At 42.9% G+C, this 20,803-nt stretch overlaps 4 protein-coding genes across 10 annotated transcripts in view; 3 read left to right on the forward strand and 1 right to left on the reverse strand.

Annotated features, from left to right (window-relative positions):
* Positions 1-125: 125 nt before the first annotated feature.
* C13H2orf15 (chromosome 13 C2orf15 homolog) lies at positions 126-11,800 on the forward strand. Of its 5 annotated transcripts, XM_065526628.2 has the most exons (4): positions 126-334; positions 631-747; positions 5,622-5,713; positions 8,511-9,697. In XM_065526628.2, the coding sequence occupies exons 3-4, from the start codon at positions 5,688-5,690 to the stop codon at positions 8,848-8,850; spliced, it is 366 nt and encodes a 121-aa protein (XP_065382700.1). In that variant the 5' UTR covers positions 126-334; positions 631-747; positions 5,622-5,687; the 3' UTR covers positions 8,851-9,697. The 5 variants fall into 5 exon arrangements, with proteins under 5 accessions (XP_065382700.1, XP_005575115.1, XP_045224689.1 ...); XM_005575058.5 differs by having other exon boundaries at positions 126-747; XM_045368754.3 differs by lacking the exon at positions 5,622-5,713.
* On the reverse strand, positions 6,517-13,253 carry LOC102145675 (uncharacterized). Its single transcript, XM_074012525.1, has 2 exons — positions 12,719-13,253; positions 6,517-6,599 (listed from the first exon to the last, which is right to left on the reverse strand). The coding sequence occupies exon 1, from the start codon at positions 13,251-13,253 to the stop codon at positions 12,738-12,740; it is 516 nt and encodes a 171-aa protein (XP_073868626.1). The 3' UTR covers positions 6,517-6,599; positions 12,719-12,737.
* Positions 12,993-20,509, forward strand: LIPT1 (lipoyltransferase 1). Of its 3 annotated transcripts, XM_074011054.1 has the most exons (3): positions 12,993-13,077; positions 19,247-19,578; positions 19,830-20,039. In XM_074011054.1, the coding sequence occupies exons 2-3, from the start codon at positions 19,248-19,250 to the stop codon at positions 19,919-19,921; spliced, it is 423 nt and encodes a 140-aa protein (XP_073867155.1). In that variant the 5' UTR covers positions 12,993-13,077; position 19,247; the 3' UTR covers positions 19,922-20,039. The 3 variants fall into 3 exon arrangements, with proteins under 3 accessions (XP_073867155.1, XP_005575113.3, XP_045224686.2); XM_005575056.4 differs by having other exon boundaries at positions 19,247-20,509; XM_045368751.3 differs by lacking the exon at positions 12,993-13,077 and adding an exon at positions 14,314-14,877 and having other exon boundaries at positions 19,247-20,509.
* Positions 12,993-20,803, forward strand: part of MRPL30 (mitochondrial ribosomal protein L30) — a 41,706-nt gene continuing 33,895 nt past the window's right edge. Inside the window, exon 1 of the mRNA XM_065526626.1 lies at positions 12,993-13,077. The gene's annotated coding sequence lies outside the window, so the exon portion shown is untranslated. The remainder of the gene's footprint in view (positions 13,078-20,803) is intronic.

The following is a 20,803-nucleotide window of genomic DNA, read 5'->3' on the forward strand; positions in this document are numbered from 1 at the left end:
GCCTAGTCGCCCTACCCGAGCGTCCCGTCTCCTAGTAACCAGCCGCGAGCCCCCTTTTCCACGACTCATTTCTGAATCCCTGCCTGAGGCTGCGGCACCTGGATGGAACGCGCATGCGCAAGGCTGCCTCTCGCCGCCCCGTCTTCCCTCAGCTTGGAACACCTGCTGCTTCGCGGCGGTGGCTTTGTTCCACTTTTCCAGAGCTTGGACATCATTCTGGACCCATGTTCGGTGAACCGGTTACTCCTAGAGCTGCTTTTGGGCCTGTTTTGAGGGAGCCTTCCAGGTCCAGCCCTCCCACTGCAGCCTGCGGGGAGCGAGCCGGCCTGTCCCGGTGAGCGTGGGCAGCCTGGAGTCGGGAGCCTGGGGACCACGGCTTGGTCAGCTCTGCACGATCAGAGCTGAATCGGGAAGTGGCAGAACTAGCAACGAAAGTCCAGATTCCTGGCCGATATTCCTTCTCCACATGCCAGTCCTTTTCCAAATCCCCTCACCTTAAAGTGGACAAATGAGCCTTTTGGTGAAAAAGAATGAGCGCTGCATTCTTCTACCAATTTTTTGGAGCCCAGAATTGGGGGGGGGGGAGTCTTCTTAATTTTTCTTAATACCTACCATGTCCCTTTCCTGCAGATGACATAGACGGTAGGTTTTTACAGCAATTCTCTGATACCCTTGATATGGTAGAACGCTGTGTATATCAAGAGTAAGCTCTCGTTTGAGGAGACTAACAATTCCTGTTTTTGCCAGGTGAGTACTCATTTTTTTTCCCCCACAAGATGTCATTGGCAGGGATAAACAACTTTTATGTTAGAACAAATTTAGTCATAAAAGTACATTTAATGTAAGTGTCATGTTTTTTCTATCTTTTCATCGTGTTATTACAGTCTTATATTTTGTCGCATTTGTTTTCAGATAATCATATACTTTGTAAGTATAATCAGATACCAAAAAAAAAATTAAGTGTCCCTGTTACTTTAAGAGGCTAGAGGACACAAGGAGCACATATCTTCGGAAATATAATTATTTTTAATTGACAAAATAAACTGAGAAGTTATGTTAGAGGGAATAATGTATAATCTCATTTCCTCTTCAGATACTCAGATTATTTTGAATACATTACCTAGCATTATTAAAAACAAATAGGAAAGAATGTTCTAAGTTTAAAACTGTCAGTTGGAGTTGAAGACTTCAGGGGTGGGGAGATTATTAATATAGGAAGTAGGAAAGTACTTCCCTTACAGAAGGAATAAGAAAAGTTTAAGCATTTATGAATGCCACCTAGATGGTACTGAAGATTCTTTGGAAAGAATGTAAGGAAATGATCATTTTAAGGTCAAAAGAGGGTGAAAAGATTTTCCTTTTTTTCCTATCAAGAACTGCTGACTTTCTCCCCTAACCTGAGAAAGTAAAAATTTCCTTCCCTCTTTGGAAACCCAAGGGGTAGTGAGTGTCCCATCCTGCCCCAACTAAACCTTTTTTTTTTTTTTTTTTTTTTTTTTTGAGACGGAGTCTCTCTCTGTTGCCCAGGCTGGAGTGCAGTGGCATGATCTTGGCTCACTGCAACCTCTGCCTCCCAGGTTCACGCCGTTCTCCTGCCTCAGCCTCCCAAGTAGCTGCGACTACAGGCGCCCACCACCACACCCGGCTAATTTTTTTTTATTATTATTTTTAGTAGAGACGGGGTTTCACAGTGTTAGCCAGGATAGTCTCAATCTCCTGACTTCGTGATCCACCCGCCTCAGCCTCCCAAAGTGCTGGGATTACAGGCGTCAGCCACTGCGCCCGGCCTTTTTTTTTTTTTTTTTTTTTTTTTAAAGACAGTCTCCTTCTGTTGCCCAGTACCCAGACTGGAGTATGTTGGCATGATCTCAGCTCACTGCACCCTCCACCTTTCAGGTTGAAGCAGTTCTCCTGTCTTAGCCTCTTGAGTAGCTGGGACCACAGGTATGTGCCACCATGCCCAGCTAATTTTTGTATGTTTTTGTAGAGATGGGGTTTTACCATGTTGCCCAGGCTGGTCTTGAACTTCTGGACTCAAGTGATCTGCTCACCTCAGCCTCCCAAGTGCTAGGATTATATGCATGAGCCACTGTGCCTGGCCCAGGCTAAGCCTTATATAGTACCCTGTGCTCTCTCTCTCTCTTGTGACAGACACCTTCTAAGGTCTGGGTTTTCTAGTCCCTTAGTTTTTCCATCATTTCAAAAACTTCACTACAAAAACCTCTGTTATTACTTTTTTTTTTTTTTCACTGTTCTCTTCCTTATCCCCTCAAAAAAAAACCTGGGACAACAATTCCATACGTGTTAAGCCACTTGATCTTGTTCCACAGCTCACTGATGCTGTGTTCCTTTTTTTTAAATCAGATAGTTTCTTCCTTATGCTGAGGTCTGAAAGTTCTAGGCAATGTCCATTCATAGGGCTTACTTTATTTCCTTTCTCTCAAGGATCACTCTCCCAAACTGCCTATTGTCCAATATCTAAAAGCCATTGCTTCATGTGTTTTGTGTTTTGATGCTGAAAGCAGGCTGGGCACGGTGGCTCACGCCTGTAATCCCAGCACTTTGGGAGGCCAAGGTGGGCAGATCACCTGAAGTCGGGAGTTCGACACCAACCTGATCAACATGGAGAAACTCTGTCTCTACTAAAAATACAAAATTAGCCAGGCGTGGTGGCGCACGCCTGTAATCCCAGCTACTCAGGAGGCTGAGGCAGGAGACTTGCTTGAACCCAGGAGGCAGAGGTTGCAGTGAGCCGAGATCGTGCCATTGCACTCCAGCCTGGGGGACAAGAACAAAACTCCGTCTCAAAAAAAAAAAAAAAAAAAAATAGATGCTGAAAGCATGAGGATAAGTCTGGTCTCTGTTACTCCATCATGACTAGCAGCAGAAGTCTGCCATTCTTCACAATCCCAGGCCCCATGTTACTAACTATCGTCAAGGGAAGTGGTTTGCAATGCAGAAATTGCTTCAAGCTGGGGGAACTGTAAGTGCAAAGGTCCTGAAGCAGGAGAGGGTTTGGCATAGAATATTCTTGAGGAACAGCAATGGGGTGATAGGTCTGGGGTAGAATAAGGGAAAGAGACAGGAGAGAGTGCTTGCTGGTAGAGTTGTTTGCTATGGCTGCTACAACAATTTACCACACGCTTGGTGTCTTTAAGCAACACAAATTTATTATCACACGGTTCTGGAGATTTACAAGTTCAAAATGGGTCTCACTGGGCTAAAATCAACATGTCAGGCAGGTCTACATTCCTTTTGGAGGCTCTAGGGGAAAATCCCCCTTGCCTTTCCAGCTTCTACTGGCAGCCTTTGTGATCCCAGTCTATGTTCAACACCAAAAATGGCCAGTCAAGTCCTCCTCACATTGCATCATGGCTAACACATTGCATCATGGCTAACACATTCTACCTCCCTCTTTCACTTCTAAAGACTCTTGTGTGGCAGGCACGGTGGCTCACACCTACAATCCCAGCATTTTGGGAGGCTGAGGCAGGCAGATAACTTGAGGTCAGGAGTTCAAGACCAGCCTGGTCAACATGGCAAAACTCTGTCTCTCCCAAAAAATACAAAAATTAACTGGTCGTGGTGGTGTGCACCTGTAATCCCAGCTACTTGGGAGCTGAGGCACAAGAATCACTTGAACCCAGGAGGCGGAGGCTGCAGTCACCTTAGGTCATGCCACTGCACTCCAGCCTGGGCAACAGAGTAAGACTCTGTCCCAAAAAGGAAAAACAAACAAACAAACAAAAATTCCTAGTGATTACATTGGTACCACCCAATTAATCCAGGAGAATTTTCCCACCCTCAGAGTCAGCTGATTAGCAACCTTAAGTCCCCCTTGCCACATAACATAACATAGTCACAGCTTCTGGGGATTAGGACAAAGACATCTTTGGAGACTATTATTCTGCCTACCACAGCTGGGGACTAGATATGTAGATAATTTGGTTTTGTCTCTGAGGTGGGAAGCAACTAGAGTGTGTTGAGCAGAGGACTGCTGTGATCTGGAGTTTGTTCTAAAAGGTTCAAACCAGTCCAGGCGTGGTGGCTCACGCCAGTAATCCCAGCACTTTGGGAGGTGGGAGAATTGCTTGAGGACAGGAGTTTGAGACCAGCTTAGGCAACACAGTGACACCTGTCTCTACAAAAAATGAGTTTTAAAAATTAGCCAGATGTGGTCGGGCACGGTGGCTCATGCTGTAATCCCAGCACTTTGGGAGGCCAAGGAGGGCAGATCACTTGAGGTCGGGAGTTCAAGACCAGCCTGGCCAACATGGTGAAACACCATCTTTACTAAAAATACAAAAATTAGCCGGGCATGGTGGCGGGTGCCTGTAATCCCAGCTACTCGGGAGGCTGAGGCAGGAGAATCATGGGAACCCAGAGAGCGGAGGTTGCACTGTCTTTGCAACTTGAATTTCTCTGATTCCTGGTTAAGTCTGAATATCTCTTTATGTACTCTCATTATCTGTTTGAGATTCCTCAGTCTTTGAATTATGTTTTTATATCCTTTGCCCATTTTTCTAGCGGGATTACTTTTTCCTTGCTAATTTGTAGGTGTTCTCTTTGTATTCCAGCCACCAAATACCATCAGCTTTGGACACAGAAAATATCTCCTTCCTGTCTCTTATCTTTTTGTTTATATTTTTTTCATTGAATACAAATTCCCAATTATGAGTAATCAAATTCACCTGTTTTCCTCCCTTATTGTTCAAGCTTTTTAGGTCTTGTTCAAGAAATCTTTCTTCACCCCAAGGTAACAGATATAGTGTCCTTCATTGTCTTCTATTGCATTTACAGTTCTGCCATTCACATTTAGGTCTTTAATGCATTTGCACTCCACTTTTTTTTTTTCTTTCTTTTTTTCTTTTCTTTTTGAGATGGAGTCTTGCTCTGTCACCCAGGCTGGAGTGCAATGGTATGATCTCCGCTCACTGCAACCTCCACCTCCTGGGTTCAAGCGAGTCTCCTGCCTCAGCCTCCTGAGTAGCTGGGATTACAGGCACCCGCCACCACACCCAGCTAATTTTTGTATTTTTAGTAGAGACGGGGTTTCGCCATGTTGGTCAGGCTGGTCTCGAACTCCTGACCTTGTGATCCACCCGCCTCAACCTCCCAAAGGCCTGGGATTACAGGCGTGAGCCATCGCGCCCAGCCCACTTCTGTATTTAAGATCCTGCTTAACTTTTGTCCACATAGTGAGCCAATGTTCACAATACTATCATACTAAACAGTCTCTTTTGCCTTATAGTGCCACCTGTAACATATGTGAAGTTCCTCAAATACCTAAGTCTGAGTTACAGCTCTGTCATATTCTACTATTTGTTCCTGTACCTGTACAAGGTTATTTTTATTACTTTTACTTTGTGGCATATCTTTTATTTTTTTTTAAGTTTTTTCTGATAGGGATGAGGTCTCCCTATGTTGCCCAGGCTGCCCTCAAACTGGTAGACTCAAGAGATCCTTCCACCTTGGCCTCCCAAAGTGCTGCAATTACAGGCGTGAGCCATTGTGCCCAGCCATGTAGCATATCTTAATATCTGGTAAAGAAAGCCCTTTGTTCTTTTTGTCCAGATTGATTTATCTCTTTATGGACCTTTATTCTTACATGTATATTCCAGATTTCTTCTTGAATGGCAACCTAAATGCCAGTCCACAGAGGCCCCCAGTAGACTTGTTCACCCTTCATGTCCTCAACTCTGGGGAAGTTAAGGTGAGACTCACAGGGCCAAGTCTACCCTATTGTATTTGGTTCCTCCTCAGTCCTTTTATTAGATTGAAATTTAATGTACAAATTGATAATTACATAAGTTATCATTATTTTATGTTTGTTGATTTCAAATGCAATGTTTTATAGAGTTTTGTGTTTTTTAAAAATCTTTTTTCAATTTTGTATTTTGAAAAAGTTTTAAACCTACAGAAATGTAATAAGTAGAACAACTTCTTAAGCTTTACCTCCTAGATTTAACAGTTGTTAGCATTTTGCATATTTTACTCTCTTTCTGTATCTATGTATCTATCTCTCTATTGCTAAACAATTTGAGGGCAACTTGCAGATATGATTCTTCACCCCCAACTATTTCAGTATGTATTGCCTAAGAACAAGGACATTGACTTATATAATTATCACAATAATATATAATATTATTATATATAATTATCACAATTATCACATTCATGGCATCTATCACATTGATCTAATATTATTATCTAATATTGTGAAATATCCAAATTTTGCAGTTATCTAAGTAATGCTCTTTGTAGTACATTCCATCCCCTTCCCAACTCAAGAGCATTGGTTGCATTTGAAATAATGTATCTTTAGCCTCCTTTAATCTGAAACAGCTGCTCAGCCTCTCTGTGTCTTTCATAACATTGACATTTTTAGGTAGAAGCTATTTGTTTCATAGAGGATACCTCTGTTTGGGTTTATCGGATTGTTTCCTCAGGTTTAGATTCAAGTTATGCATTTGACAGGAGTATTTCCTTTCTAACAAAAAGAGAAACCAAAGAATAGAATAAACTCAATTTTATTAATTTGAAGGCAGTATTAGATATTCCTTTGATGAGGAAGAAAAATTCATCTTCAAGTTCCAAATCTAAAAAACAAGTATAAACCATATTTCAGAATTTCATCAGAGATCTTTAAAAATTTAGCTAAGTTGTATTTGATTCCTAGAAAGCCAAATATATACTATTTACCTAATTGTTATATTAATACGTGAGTAGCTACTATATTTAGGCTACTACAGTAGACCCAGGACTCTGTTTTGTTATAAACACTGATATTCAATCACAAATGTGGACAAATAGGGTTTCAAGATGATTCTTTAGAAATGTTCAGTCGGTAATTAGAGTTCGATGAGTATGAAATTGTAAACTATCAAAGATACAGTAGCTAAATATTAAAGACATAATACATTCTAAAAGTGGGTGAGGCCGGGCACAGTGGCTCATGCCTGTAATCTTAGCACTTTGGGAGCTGAGGTGGCTGGATCACCTGAGGTCAGGAGTTCGAGACCAGCCTGGCCAACATGGCAAAACCCCATCTCTACTAAAAATACAAACATTAGCTGGGCATGGTGGCGGGTGCCTGTAATCCCAGCTACTCAGGAGGTTGAGGCAGGAGAATCACTTTAACCCTGGGGGATGGAGGTCCAGTGAGCTGAGATCACACCACTTCACTCCAGCCTGGGTGAAAGGGTGAAACTCCATCTCAAAAAAAAAAAAAAGTCGGGGGGGTGAGTGCTTTCGTTCCAAGCTGTGGAATCTGCTCCAGATGTCGGTTGCCACTAGAGCATCTTGGGTAGATGACTCTTCTCCAGTAAGCCCTGGGCTTTCTCAGACCTCTACTGTGCAGGTAGCCTGCCCTTCTGCCATCCTGGCCAACTCTGCCTACCAAATTCCCGCCCATCTTTGAAAGCGCAACCCTGACCTAGGCTCCCCTCCTTTGGGAAACTTCCCAAGGCCTCCCTCCATGCTACATGATCATCTCTCTTGTTTGTTTTTTTGAGACGGAGTCTCGCTCTGTCGCCCAGGCTGGAGTGCATTGGCGGATCTCAGCTCACTGCAAGCTCCGCCTCCCGGGTTCCCGCCATTCTCCTGCCTCAGCCTCCGAGTAGCTGGGACTACAGGCGCCGCCACCTCCCCCGGCTAATTTTTTGTATTTTTAGTAGAGACGGGGTTTCACCGTGTTAGCCAGGATGGTCTCGATCTCCTGACCTCGTGATCCGCCCACCTCAGCCTCCCAAAGTGCTGGGATTACAGGCATGAGCCACCGCGCCTGGCCGATCATCTCTCTTAACAGACTGGGCATCCTTAATCACAAGTATCTTTTTTTTTTTTTTGAGACAGAGTCTCGCTCTTGTTGCCCAGGCTGGAGTGCAGTGGCGCGATCTCGGATCACTGCAACCTTCGTCTTCCGGGTTCAAGTGATTCTCTCGCCTCAGCCTCCTGAGTAGCTGGGATTATAGGTGCACACCACCACACCCAGCTAATTTTTGTATTTTTAGTAGAGACGGGGTTTTACCATGTTGGCCAGGCTGGTCTTTAACTCTTGACCTCCGGTGTGATCCGCCCGCCTCGGCCTCCCAAAGTGCTGGGATTACAGGCGTGGGCCACGGCGCCCAGCCAATCACAAGTATCTTTATAGAATATATTTTTTGCAGAAAATAAAATACTAGCAGAGTATTTAGCCTTCAGTAGTTATTTCTTTAGCCCATTAGTAAGAGGTTTCCTAGCAAGAATGAAAGGATTAAGAGAATCTCTACTATTTTCTGAAAGGTGATAAAACATAAAATCAGATAAATTCCTTTAAAAAGACTTTCAAAGAAATCTTTAGAACCTGCAAACCCTCCTACAAAGAAAATGTAAACACTGAAAGGTAGGAGGCAATTTTACTTTATATTTCTAGTATCACCATGTATCATCATCATTCAAACAAACATTGCCATGAAGTTAGGGAAATTCCTGCTGTATTCACTTACTTTTTTTTTTTTTTTTCCCCTCAGTAATCAAGTTGAAGAAACACTTCCACTACTTAAAAATTACTTTCATATTTGTTCGGCTATCCCAATGGGATTTTCACTTAGTAAATCTGCTACTCAGGTATCTGCTATGCATATGGATTCAAAAGTGGATGATCACTTAATACGAGGGACTGAAAAAAGCAGGCTGGAACCAACGACTCAGTTATTTCAAAACACCAAGAAAATAAGATTAGAAGACACAAATCAAGAAAACTTTTCAAGGATTGAAGGGACTGGCACAAGATCTCTTTCTGAGAAAGCCTTGGGTTCAGTGGTATACATCAAAGAAAGTGATGGACTAGAAATGACAGATGTGGAATGAAGCAATTTGTATGTATTACCAAACAAACCAAAAACTGCCTTTGATTAAGAGGGGATGTTGAAAGAGAACTTAACCTTATTAGGAAATCCTAACAAAATGACGGAAGACTATTGCTTTATTTTACATTATTTGTGAATCATCTTGCACTGCATTTTTTGATTATGCCTATTCAAAAGGCAGTTGATTTAGAGTGAAAAAGCCTTCCAAAATTCAAAGCAGATTTCTCTGGTATTATATTATATCCTTCTTAAAAACCAGAGCTTTTAAGTAACAATATTTGAATGGCACCAAAACATTTTCATTTTAATGTATTTCTTTAACAAGTGATTTAAAAAAGTGTCTAAGTGGCCGGGCATGGTGGCTCATGCCTGTAATCCCAGCACTTTGGGGGGCCGAGGCGGGGCGATCACCTGAGGTCAGGAGTTCACAACCAGCCTGGCCAATATGGTGAAACCCCATTTCTACTAAAAATGCAAAAAATTAGCCAGGTGTGGTGGTGGGCGTGTGTAATCCCAGCCACCTTGGAGGCTGAGACAGGAGAATTGCTTGAACCCCGGCGGCGGAGGTTGCAGTGAGCTGAGATCATGCCATCACACTCTAGCCTGGGCAACAAGAGCGACACTCCGTCTCAAAAAAACAAACAAAAAAAAAGGTCCAAGCAATGTGACATCAGTATTTCATAGTATTTCTGGTGTACCGGTTTTGCATGTTACATTTCCATTTTGGGATTCTGCTTTAGGATACTTTACTTTCTTACATTTTGCATTTTTGTTCTATAAAAGATCACTGCAGATAAACTGAAAAGGCCAATAAATTGCATATCTTCAGAAGGATTTCACATTTTAAATCGTGCCTTTAAAACTGCTTTTTCCCCCCACATAGAATCCATTTTAGAGTTAGAAAAGTATTCTTTCCAAGTGTTAAGAGTTTGTCTTGCAGATGATACCATTTTATGTCACCAATATTTAATATGAGAAAAACAACCTGGTGTTAAAAAACCTTGTTTTGTGTATCAGTTATGAAAATATCTGGTAGTTGGAAATCTCTTTAATATTCATTTTAAAAGAGGAAAGGGCATCTTTTCGGAGGGGGAGCTATATTTTATTAATCAGAAAAATACTAAACAAATGTGTTTGTAGGGAATATTGAGAGTGAAAAACAATTGTTGAATGGGACATAAGCTAAAAAGACAATGCTTTTTATTATTTATGGAACATAATTCTTTAGGAGAGAAAAAAATACACAAATCATTCATTGTTCACCTAGCCTGGCACTGTGCTTGGTGCTGGAGATACAGTAGTGAATAAAATAGCCACTGCCTTGTAGAGTTTTGTGCCTGTCTACTAGGAGAGACAGGACATTATACAGTAATTATATAAGATGCCAATTGTGATACGCCATGAAGAAACGTATAGCATTCAGAGAGACATAACACAACACAAGACATACCACATAAAGCTGATTTTTTTTTTAAAGATGGTCTCTGTTGCCCAGGAAGTTAGGGAGTGCAGTGGAGCGATCATAGCTCACTGCAGTGTCAAATTCCTGTTCTTAAGCGATCTTCCTGCCTCAGCCTCCTAGTAGCTAGGATTACAGGCATGTGCCACCATACCCAGCATGTTTTTGTATTTTTTTAGAGACAGAGTCTCACAATGTTACCCAGACTAGTCTCAAACTCCTGGCCTCAGGTGATCCTCCCACTGGGCCATAAACTTTATTTTTAACTGTGGGAAATGGGAAAGAATATCTCAGGATATTTTTGAAAGCAAGTTTATTAAGAAAGTAAAGAAACAACAGAATCGCTAATCCGTAGAGCAGCCTCTGAGGACATTTACAGCTTGTGCAGTGACATGGTTGTCTAAGTGAATGAAGGTGATGGTCATAAAAGTGGAGAGAGGGGGATAGAGTCCAGGTGAAGTTTGACATGGACATGGTTTGGAAGTGGAAAGTGAGGAAGAAGAAAGGGCTTCTAGCAAAAAAGGCTAGATGCATGCAGGATCCCTGGGGGAAAAAAAGAGTGAGTTCAGGAGCATAGTTTTTAGACTTACCAGGTTTACAAGGCAGTTGTATCTATGGAACTAAAAAGTATAAATTTTGAAGTTGTATACAGAAATGGTACTTAAAGCCATAGAATGAATGAAATTGCTTAAGGAGAATGTAGTGTGAGATAAAGATCTGAGGAACTCCAACATTTAGGGGTTGACTAGAGCAGGGTAGCTGGCCAAGGGGACTGAGGAGTTGGCAGTGAGGCTAGAGGAAAACCTGGCAAAGGGGACTGAGGAGTTGACAGGGTAATGTCACAGTTGTCCACAGGAATCTCCAGGTTGAGGTAGTCAAATGAACAGTTAGATGAAGACTGAAAAGTCCACTGGATCTAGCAATATGAATGTCACCAGTGACCTTAGCAAAAGCACTTTTGCTGGAATAACTGGGGGGAAAGCCATTTTGGAGTACGTTGAAACAATGAATGGGAAGTGAGAAAGTAGACACTGGATGTACAGCGGTTTTTCCAAGAAGGTTGGCTCAGAAGGGAAGCAGGCAGGATGAAAAGTGGAAAGAGAAGTGAGGTCACTGGAGGATTGTTAAAGAGTACAGCATGTTTGAGTGTCACTGGAAAGGTTCCAGTGGAGAAGCCAAAGAAGTAGGTAAAGTTAAGAATAACCAAGGGACAGAAGTCCTGGGGCAAGGAGGAGGGAATCGGATTCTTTAAAACCTCTTCAGCAAGAAACTAGGGGAAAAAAATGCAAAACTGTACCACCTGATATTTCAGAGACAGGGAATTTAGAAGGAAGTAATATAAGCAAAGAGCAGCAATATTCTGTGACTGTTTTTAATATAACTAGGAAAATTCCTAGTGCAGTTAACTCTAAACAAAATTCATTCCCACCTGCACAATACAAGATAAGACTAACTCAGAGTGACTTTGGTAAAAGGTGTAATAATAAAGAAATGAGGTGTCATTGTCTTCATTGTAGCTTTACATGAAGCCCTGGTCATTTACCATATCAACATCACCAAACTGAACATTGAATGATTCTTACTCCAAGAGGCAAGTCTTCGTGGTTTCTGTTTTCACTGAAGGAGAGACTGATTTCTGAGCAAGACTGAAAAAGGTGACCACCAATTCTTTGGGCTTCTCTCATCAAGAGGTGAAGTCCACTACGCCACGCCTTAACTCTGGGCTGGCTTTGTTGTTTTTGGCCAATAGAATATGGCTGAGGCGCTGCTTCCAAGATTAGGCCTCAGTTGAGGTGCCCTAGCAGCCAGGCAGCACCTGCCAGAGCATGAATAAGGTTATCTTGGACCGCCCAGCATAGCCAACCGGTGCTGAATGAAGCCACATGAATATGCCCAGGAGAAACTAGCAGAGGAGTCACCCACCTTGCCCCCATGTTAGAGATAGAAGCCACTGTTTGAGGCAGTTTGTTACGCAGCAATACTTAGCCGAAACTATTACCTTGCTACCTTGACTACTGGGGTAATCTCCCATCTCATGGAACCACAGGATTTTCTTGCCAACTGCAATGAGTTGGCAAATGGGAATGATCACTCGCCTCAGTGTGTTTTCTGATCCACTCCATCCCGTATTATCATCTCTGTACTGCGAATACCATTTATTCCTTTAAATGCAATGTGTCTTTCAAAACTGACTTGAATTTCGTCACCTTTCGAGTCACCTGCCACTTGGACCCACTTACTTGGAGGAGATACGTAAAGACCCAGCGTAACGCCTACATGCTCAGTAAAAAGTATTTGCTGGTCCTCCTTCCTGCCCGTCGTGTGACCTGACTGCTCCGGGCTTCTGGGGGCTCCCCCTAAACTAGCTCCCCGAAATGCCCCCTCCAACCTAGCACATCCGCTCTCCTACCTACGCCCAGGGGTGGCCGTTATCTCTGTGCTGTCACGCGGGGAACGCCCATCTGAACTGGGGCCTTATGACTTGCGGTACTTTTTTTCGAACGTGGCCTGCGTCCCTGCCTCGAATCTGGTTCCCGCCCTGAAGGACCCTTACTTAGCACCCCCGCGGGCTGCGGGGACCCCACGACCCCGCAGGCGGCGAGGCGCGGCGCGATCCCTGCGCGCCCCTCCTGCTCCGGCGCTCCAGGGGGCCGGCCCTCAGGGGGCGGGGCAGGGTCGCGCGCAAGGCCTGCCGGTTGCTCGGGGTCGTACGGCGCACTTTTCCAGCTCGCGCCCTCGCAAGGCCGTGTGTACGACCGGAAGCCGCAGGTGGGTGAAGCGGAAGCGCTTCTAGCCGGGATGTTGCGGGCCGTGGCGCGTGGGCGGCCGTGGTCCGTGGGCGCGAGCGGGGTCTCTGGCGGTGGGCCAGGTCCTGCGGGTTTCCCCCGCCGGTAGTGAAGGGTTCTGTGTGCACGCTTTCCCCTCGGCGCTTGGGACGACCTCATTTCACTGTTAGGAAGGGTCGACCCCGAACACAAGAGGGAGGGTAAATACCGTAAAACATGTTGGAGGCTAGCTGTGTGCACGCCCCCTGGGAGCCAAAAGGGCGAAGTAAAACATGCACACGACCGTAATGAGATTCTGAGTAAGTTGTATATTACCAGAGAGGGGGCAAAATAATAGGGTCTTAGCAAGGTCGTATGAAGAAGCTGCGCCTGCCTAGAAAGATAGATGGGATTGTGCTGTTTTCGCTTTCAGTTCAGTGATGGGGAGGCGTGTTTGGCAGTGCAGAGGTAGGGAAGTGTCCCAAGAACATGGAAGATAAGGAAAAACTTTATAAAATTAGTCATTAAAGGGTTAGAGTAGAAAGATTCAAAGTGATGTTTAAGGAAAAAAATTTAACCAGACCATCAAAGGCTTGACACTGTCCCAACGACTGTGAAATATCCTGAAGTACTGTGCATTACTCAGTCGGGGTCTGATCCGCTACTGGAGCATAGAATAAAAAAAGAGGGGCGCACCTGAGCCAGATGAATCCATGCCTCTAGAGGAGAGAGGGTATCCCGGCTTAAGAGCAGGGGCTCTCCTGAGTTAAGGAAGTGTTTTTCTCAGAGCCCGTTCCGTCGGACATTCAAATCATGTAACTCAGTCCTTTTGTTCTGAGTATGTATTCACCAAGCAAACTTAAGAGTTGGCTTGTCAGTAGTCTTATAGTGAATAATTGGACAGGCTCATCTGAATATCTGATTGGTGGCCTATAGTTCTCTTTGTAAATCAATAAGCTGGCAGTCAGGGATTTTTGGACATCCCTTTGTTTTAACTTTTTTCACTCTGCGTGATTCTCATCTTTCGGGGTTCAGTTGAAATGTCACATCCTCACTGAGGTCTATTTATTGGTTTATGTGTTCAGGTGGTTAGAACAGCTTCTTGCATCTTTTCTCACATGACGCCTTCTTAATGAGGCTTAGCCTAACAACCCTATTTAAAATTGCAACGTACGTTTTCTCACATACACATTTCCAATCCTCCGTTTCTCAGCTCTACTTTTTTTTTTTTTTTTTTAATAGACCGAATCTCGCTCTGTTGCCCAGCCTGGAGTGCAGTGGCACCATCTCGACCCACTGCAACCTCCACCTCCCGGGTTCAAGCGATTCTCCTGCCTCAGCCTCCCGAGTAGCTGGTATTACAGGCGCCCGCCACCACACCCGGGTAATTTTTGTATTTTTGGGAGAGACGGGGTTTCACCATGTTGGCCAGGCTGGTCTCAAACTCCTGACCTCAGGTGATCTGTCCACCTCCGCCTCCCAGAGTGCTGGGATTACAGGTGTGAGTCACCTCACCTGGCCATCTACTTTTTTTAATAGCCCTCCTTATCACCTTTATTCATTTAACTCACTGATGAATCCCAAGTGCTGAGAACAATGTCATGTGATTGATGAGAACTTTGTTGAATTAAGACCTTTGTTTTGTTTCATTCACACTGTATATACAATACCTGGATGACTAGAGAGATTCTGAGCACTATTAAAATACCTTCATTGGCTCAATACATGAATTGGATCAATTCTGGAACCCTAACAAGATCACATTTTTGACCAAAGTCAATATCTTGAACTATAATTTGTCAAGGTAAATGCCACTTTGACGTGTCTTGGTTAGGAATCCTTGTTCACTTGAGGGAATACATGTTGTATGATAGGAACAGTAAGCATAGAATAGAGGTGGGAAAGGGGGAACCCTGTTGTAACAGTTAATTTTTCGTATTTGCCAAACATGAATGGCTTATGCATATTAACACATTTAATTCTCTCAACCATTTTATGACGTCTGAGGCCACTGAAGCAGCTAGAGTCATTAGTAAGTGGCAGAGCCAGGTTTAAAAATTTAAGTCCTTAACTACTTTGCTATCCTTCCACACTCTGCATGTGCAGAGAAGAGTAAGAGCCTTAATCTTAGGAAAAGATATTTCACAAGATCTTTGACAATCTCCATATCCACAGACACCATCCAGCTTATTAGTGCCCGCCACTCCTATCTGTTACTTTCTCTGTTAAGGCTGCCTCCTACCTGAACTCTGGATCCCAATATCATCACTTTCTCAAGGACCTCCCTTCTCCAACGTTGCCCTGTCTTGACTCCTACCAGCGTCTAAACATGCTCAGATCTATTGCATCTTAAATCCTCTCCTAACTCCACATTCCTTTCTACCTACTGCCCTAGCTTTTCCACTTCACAACTAGAATACCCTCATTGTATCCACCTTGGGCCTCCTGTTTACTCAGTACATCTGGTTCTTACCAAGATCACTGATAACCTTCTTGATACTGTTTAATAGATCCTTTTCAACCCACGTCTTATTTGCTCAATCTTTGGCATTTGGCACTGTTAGCCATCTTGTCTCCTTGAAGCTTCCATAAAAGCATATTTAAAATTTTTCTGCCTTTTCTTCTATTCTCAGCTTCCTTTGGGAGCTCTCCCTGCTTCTTCTGTATATCCCTTAAATGTCGCTGCTCTTCAGGCTTATGTCACAGGCCCTTAAATCTTCCCACTGAACCACCTTCCTGTGACCTCAGTTACCATCCATTGAGCTCTGTACCGTTGGCTGCTAGTTCAACACAGTCAAAATGAACCAGTTATCTTAACCCCATACTTCCTGTTCCTATAAAATCTGTCCTAGGAAATTTCACCTCTTTGCCAGGCCAGAAATCAGGGCATAATATTAATAAAATAGTTAACACATATTGTGTACTTTCTTCAATGCCAGGCACTTCATATGTATTAGCTCATTAGACTCAACCTGATAATATGAGTCCTGTCATTATGCACATATTAGATAACAAATCTGAGGCATAGAAAAGTAATCTGCCTTAGGTCATTCAACTGATAAAGGATAGAGTTGGGATTTGAATGAGGGCAGTCTGGTTTGAGCTTGTAATCATTATATCATAAAGGACATCATCCTTGACTTCTTTTTCTCTCACCCTAATTCAGCCTATTACCAAGTATTGTACATTCTCCATGCTTAATCTCTAGGCAGTGTCTCTGAAGTATAAATCCAAAGCCCTCATGCCTGTAATCCCAGCGCTTTGGGAGGCCAAGGCAGGAGGACTGCTTGAGTCCAGGAGTTTGAGACCAGCCTGGACAGCAAGGTCAGATTTCATCTCTACCAAAAAAAAAAAAAAAAAAAAAGGCCAGGCCTGGTGGCACATGCTGACTGAGGTGGGAGAATTGCTTAAGTCTAGGAGGGCGGGGCTGCAGTGAGCCGTGATCACACCACTGCACTCCAGCCTGGGCAATAAAGTTCAAGCATTTCACGTGGATTTAAGGTTCTTTATAATCTAACATCTACTTCTCTTGCCTTCTTATTAACTCCCCATTCTTGTATTCCTAAGAACCAGCCAGTAGAATTAAATTATTTGCATGGGTCCTATCTCCTTTTCCACTAAGCCATTGCACAGTTAGAATTCTTTTCTTTACCCCTTTTATGTCTCAGCTTCAATGTCACATCCACTAATTAGAGCATTAGAGGGCCCTCTAATGTACTTAACATGTATCACAGCATTTAGGACACTATATTTTCATTATTGCCTTACTTGTTTTTTAGTATCTCTCACTAGATTGTGGAGATACTTGTTTCTTGAAGGCAAGGACCAGTTCACCTTCTTTTTTTTTTTTTTTTTTAAGATAGTCTCGCTCTGTCGCCCAGGTTGGAATGCAGTGCCTCGATCTCAGCTCACTGCAAGCTCCGCCTCTCGGGTTCACGCCATTCTCCTGCCTCAGCCTCTGGAGTAGCTGGGACTACAGGTACCCGCCACCATGCCTGGCTAATTTTTTGTATTTTTAGTAGCGACGGGGTTTCACTGTGTTAGCCAGGATAGTCTCGATCTCCTGACCTCATGATCCGCCCGCCTCGGCCTCCCAAAGTGCTGGGATTATAGGCGTGAACCACTGTGCCCGGCCAGTTCACCTTCCTAATGTCACTCATATCCATCCCCTTCTCTCTCTCTCTCTCTCTCTCTCCTACCATACTTTAGGCCCTCATCTCTAGTGTGGACAACTTTACTTAGTCCGTTAACTGTTCTCCCTGTCCCCAGTCCATCCTTTATTTAATCCATACTCAACCCTGCAGAGGCAGATTTGTATAATGGATTTGTATAATCCTGCTTAAAACTTCAGTGGATCTTAGCTGCCTTTAAAAAAGTCCAAATATTTTAGTTCATTACATGATTTATCTCCTCCCATTTTCTATCTTCTTATTGCCTTGTACCTAGGAGACACTCCATACATACTTGTTGAATGAATATGGTACTGTGTCAAAGTCAGTCAAGCAGAACCAAGAACAAAGAGATTAACCAAAGTAATGCAATCTCGGTTGCGAGGCTTCCTAGGACAGAATAGCCACAGGCTTCAGTGGAACTTGAAGACTAGTACTGTAGCTCTTTCTCCTAGGAGGGAATCCCCAAAACACACCTCACTATTACATGACTCTTTGTCTTTGCATATGCCTGGAATACACTCCTCGACCTGGCAAACTATCCGATTTGGTGACTCAGTTCAAGTATTCCTTCCTCTATTAAACCTCGCCACACCTTTCTAGACAGAATGTAAACTGATTCAACTTTTTGTAGGTTAGTTTATAAACTATAACAAGAGTGATGAAAATAGGAAGACTCTTTAATCTAGGAATTGTACTTCTAAGATATTACTTAACTAAAGAACTTGGTTCCAGGTGTGGTGGCCCATGCCTGTAATCCCAGCACTTTGGGAGGCTGAGGTAGGAGGATCACTCAAGCCCAGGAGTTCAAGATCAACCTGGGCAACATAGGGAGACCCCCATCGCTACAAAAAATTTAAAAATTAGCCAGGCATGGTGGCGTATACCTGTAGTCCCAGCTGCTTCAGAGGCTGAGGTGTGGAGATTGCCTGAGCCCAGGAGGTCAAGGCTGTAGTGAGACAACTACAGAGTGACACCCTGTCTTAAACAATGGAATATTAAACAGTCATTAAAGCTGATGCAAAATAGGCTTAATGGGCGGGTGCAGTGACTCACGCCTGTAATCCCAGCACTTTGGGAGGCTGAGGTGGGCAGATCACCTGAGGTCAGGAGTTCGAGACCAGCATGGCCAACATGGTGAAACCCCGTATCTAGTAAAAATACAAAATTTAGCTAGGCATGGTGGCAGGCGCCTGTGATCCCAGCTGAGGCAAGAGAATCACTTGAACCCGGGAGGCATAGGTTGCGGTGAGCCAAGATCACGCCATGGCATTCTAGCCTAGGTGACAGGGCAAGACTCCATCTCAAAAAAATATGCATGGATGGATGGATGGATGGATGGATGGATGGATGGATGGATGGATAGATAGTTGAATGAAATAATAGTATCGTTACACTTTGGGGGAGGGAAATGTGTGTGCATACACATGCTTAGAAATAAAATGGATTTACACCAAAATGTTCATTGTGATTAGGACTATCAATGCTTTTATTTTCTTATTCTTGCTTATCTGTATTTTCTCATTTTTCTTGATGAACATTTGTTACTTGTGAATTCAACATAATTTGGCTTTAAGATATATTCTAGGTAATGTGGCCGAGTGCAGTGGCTCATGCCTGTAATCCCAGCACTTTGGGAGGCCAGGACGGGAGGATCGCTTGAGCCCAGGAGTTTGAGACCAGCCTGGGCAATGTGGTGAAATCCTGTCTCTAAGAGGAAAAAAAAAAAAGATATATTACATAATGTATTTGCAGCAGACTTACTGTTTGAAAACTGTGAAATTATTTCAACTGAAATTATTTGAAATTTGTCTTCATTTATTTCTTTTGAATACTGAGTTATAGCATTGCTAAAGACTAATTGTAAAGCTAAAAGCCAAAAGCAACTGCACTGGATACTTAGAAATAAGTTCGGATTAAATACCCAATAATTGATAGTTAGAAAATATAATTTAATGTTCCTTTTTTTAATGAATTAATTTGTTTGTCTTCCATTTTTAAAAGCATGTTGATTCCATTTTCAATGAAGAATTGCTTCCAGTTACTTTGTAACCACCAGGTCCCAGCAGCTGGCTTTAAACAAACAGTAAAAAATGGGCTCATTTTACAGTCAGTTTCCAATGATGTCTATCAAAATCTGGCTGTGGAAGACTGGATCCATGACCACATGAATCTAGAAGGCAAACCAATTCTATTCTTTTGGCGGAATTCTCCCTCTGTTGTAATTGGTAGGCATCAAAATCCTTGGCAGGAATGTAACCTGAATCTAATGAGGGAAGAAGGTATAAAACTGGCTCGGAGAAGAAGCGGAGGAGGAACAGTCTACCATGATATGGGTAATATCAATTTGACTTTCTTTACAACCAAAAAAAAGTATGATAGAATGGAAAATCTGAAATTAATTTTGAGAGCTCTGAATGCTGTCCAACCCCAGCTAGATGTGCAGGCTACCAAAAGGTTTGACCTTTTACTTGATGGACAGTTTAAAATCTCAGGAACAGCTTCTAAGATCGGCCGCACTACTGCCTATCACCATTGCACTTTATTATGTAGTAGTGACGGGACGTTCTTGTCTTCTTTGCTAAAGAGTCCTTACCAAGGGATCAGGAGCAATGCCACTGCCAGCATACCTTCCTTAGTGAAAAATCTTTTGGAAAAGGATCCCACTCTGACCTGTGAAGTACTAATGAATGCTGTCGCTACAGAGTATGCTGCTTATCATCAAATTGATCATCACATTCACCTAATAAACCCAACGGACGAGACACTGTTTCCTGGCATAAATAGCAAAGCCAAAGAACTACAAACGTGGGAGTGGATATACGGCAAAACTCCAAAGTTTAGTATAAATACTTCCTTTCATGTGTTGTATGAACAGTCACACTTGGAAATTAAAGTATTCCTAGACATAAAGAATGGAAGAATTGAAATTTGTAATATTGAAGCACCTGATCATTGGTTGCCATTGGAAATACGTGACAAATTAAATTCAAGTCTTATTGGCAGTAAGTTTTGCCCAACTGAAACTACCATGCTAACAAATATATTACTTAGAACATGTCCACAAGACCACAAACTACACAGTAAATGGAATATTCTCTGTGAAAAAATTAAGGGAATAATGTGATTCCAAGTAAATGTCTTAATACAGTTTCAATTAGAAAATAAAATGTCTCATACTTGCACATTGTATGTCAAAAAAAAAACTAGTCTCTTTCAGTAACTTCAAAAAAAAATAAAAATAAAAAACCTAGTCTCTTTCAGTAACTTCTCCCCATCTGAAATTATTTATCACCATCCCTATCTGTGTATTTCTTCTGACCTCTAGGATCCTCTTTCTTCTCTTTCTTCCTTCATTGATTTTATTTTATTTATTTCATTTATTTATTTTGAGACCGAGTTTCACTCTGTCACCCAGGCTGGAGTGCAGTGGCACGATCTTGGTCCACTGTAACCTTTACCTCCTGAGTCCAAGTGGTTCTCATGCCTCAGCCTCCCAAGCAGTGGGACTACAAGCTTGTGACACCACGCCCAGCTAATTTTTTCTATTTTTAGTAGAGA

Source organism: Macaca fascicularis, chromosome 13 (genome assembly GCF_037993035.2).
Source record: "Macaca fascicularis isolate 582-1 chromosome 13, T2T-MFA8v1.1".
NCBI classification, from domain to species: domain Eukaryota; kingdom Metazoa; phylum Chordata; class Mammalia; order Primates; family Cercopithecidae; genus Macaca; species Macaca fascicularis.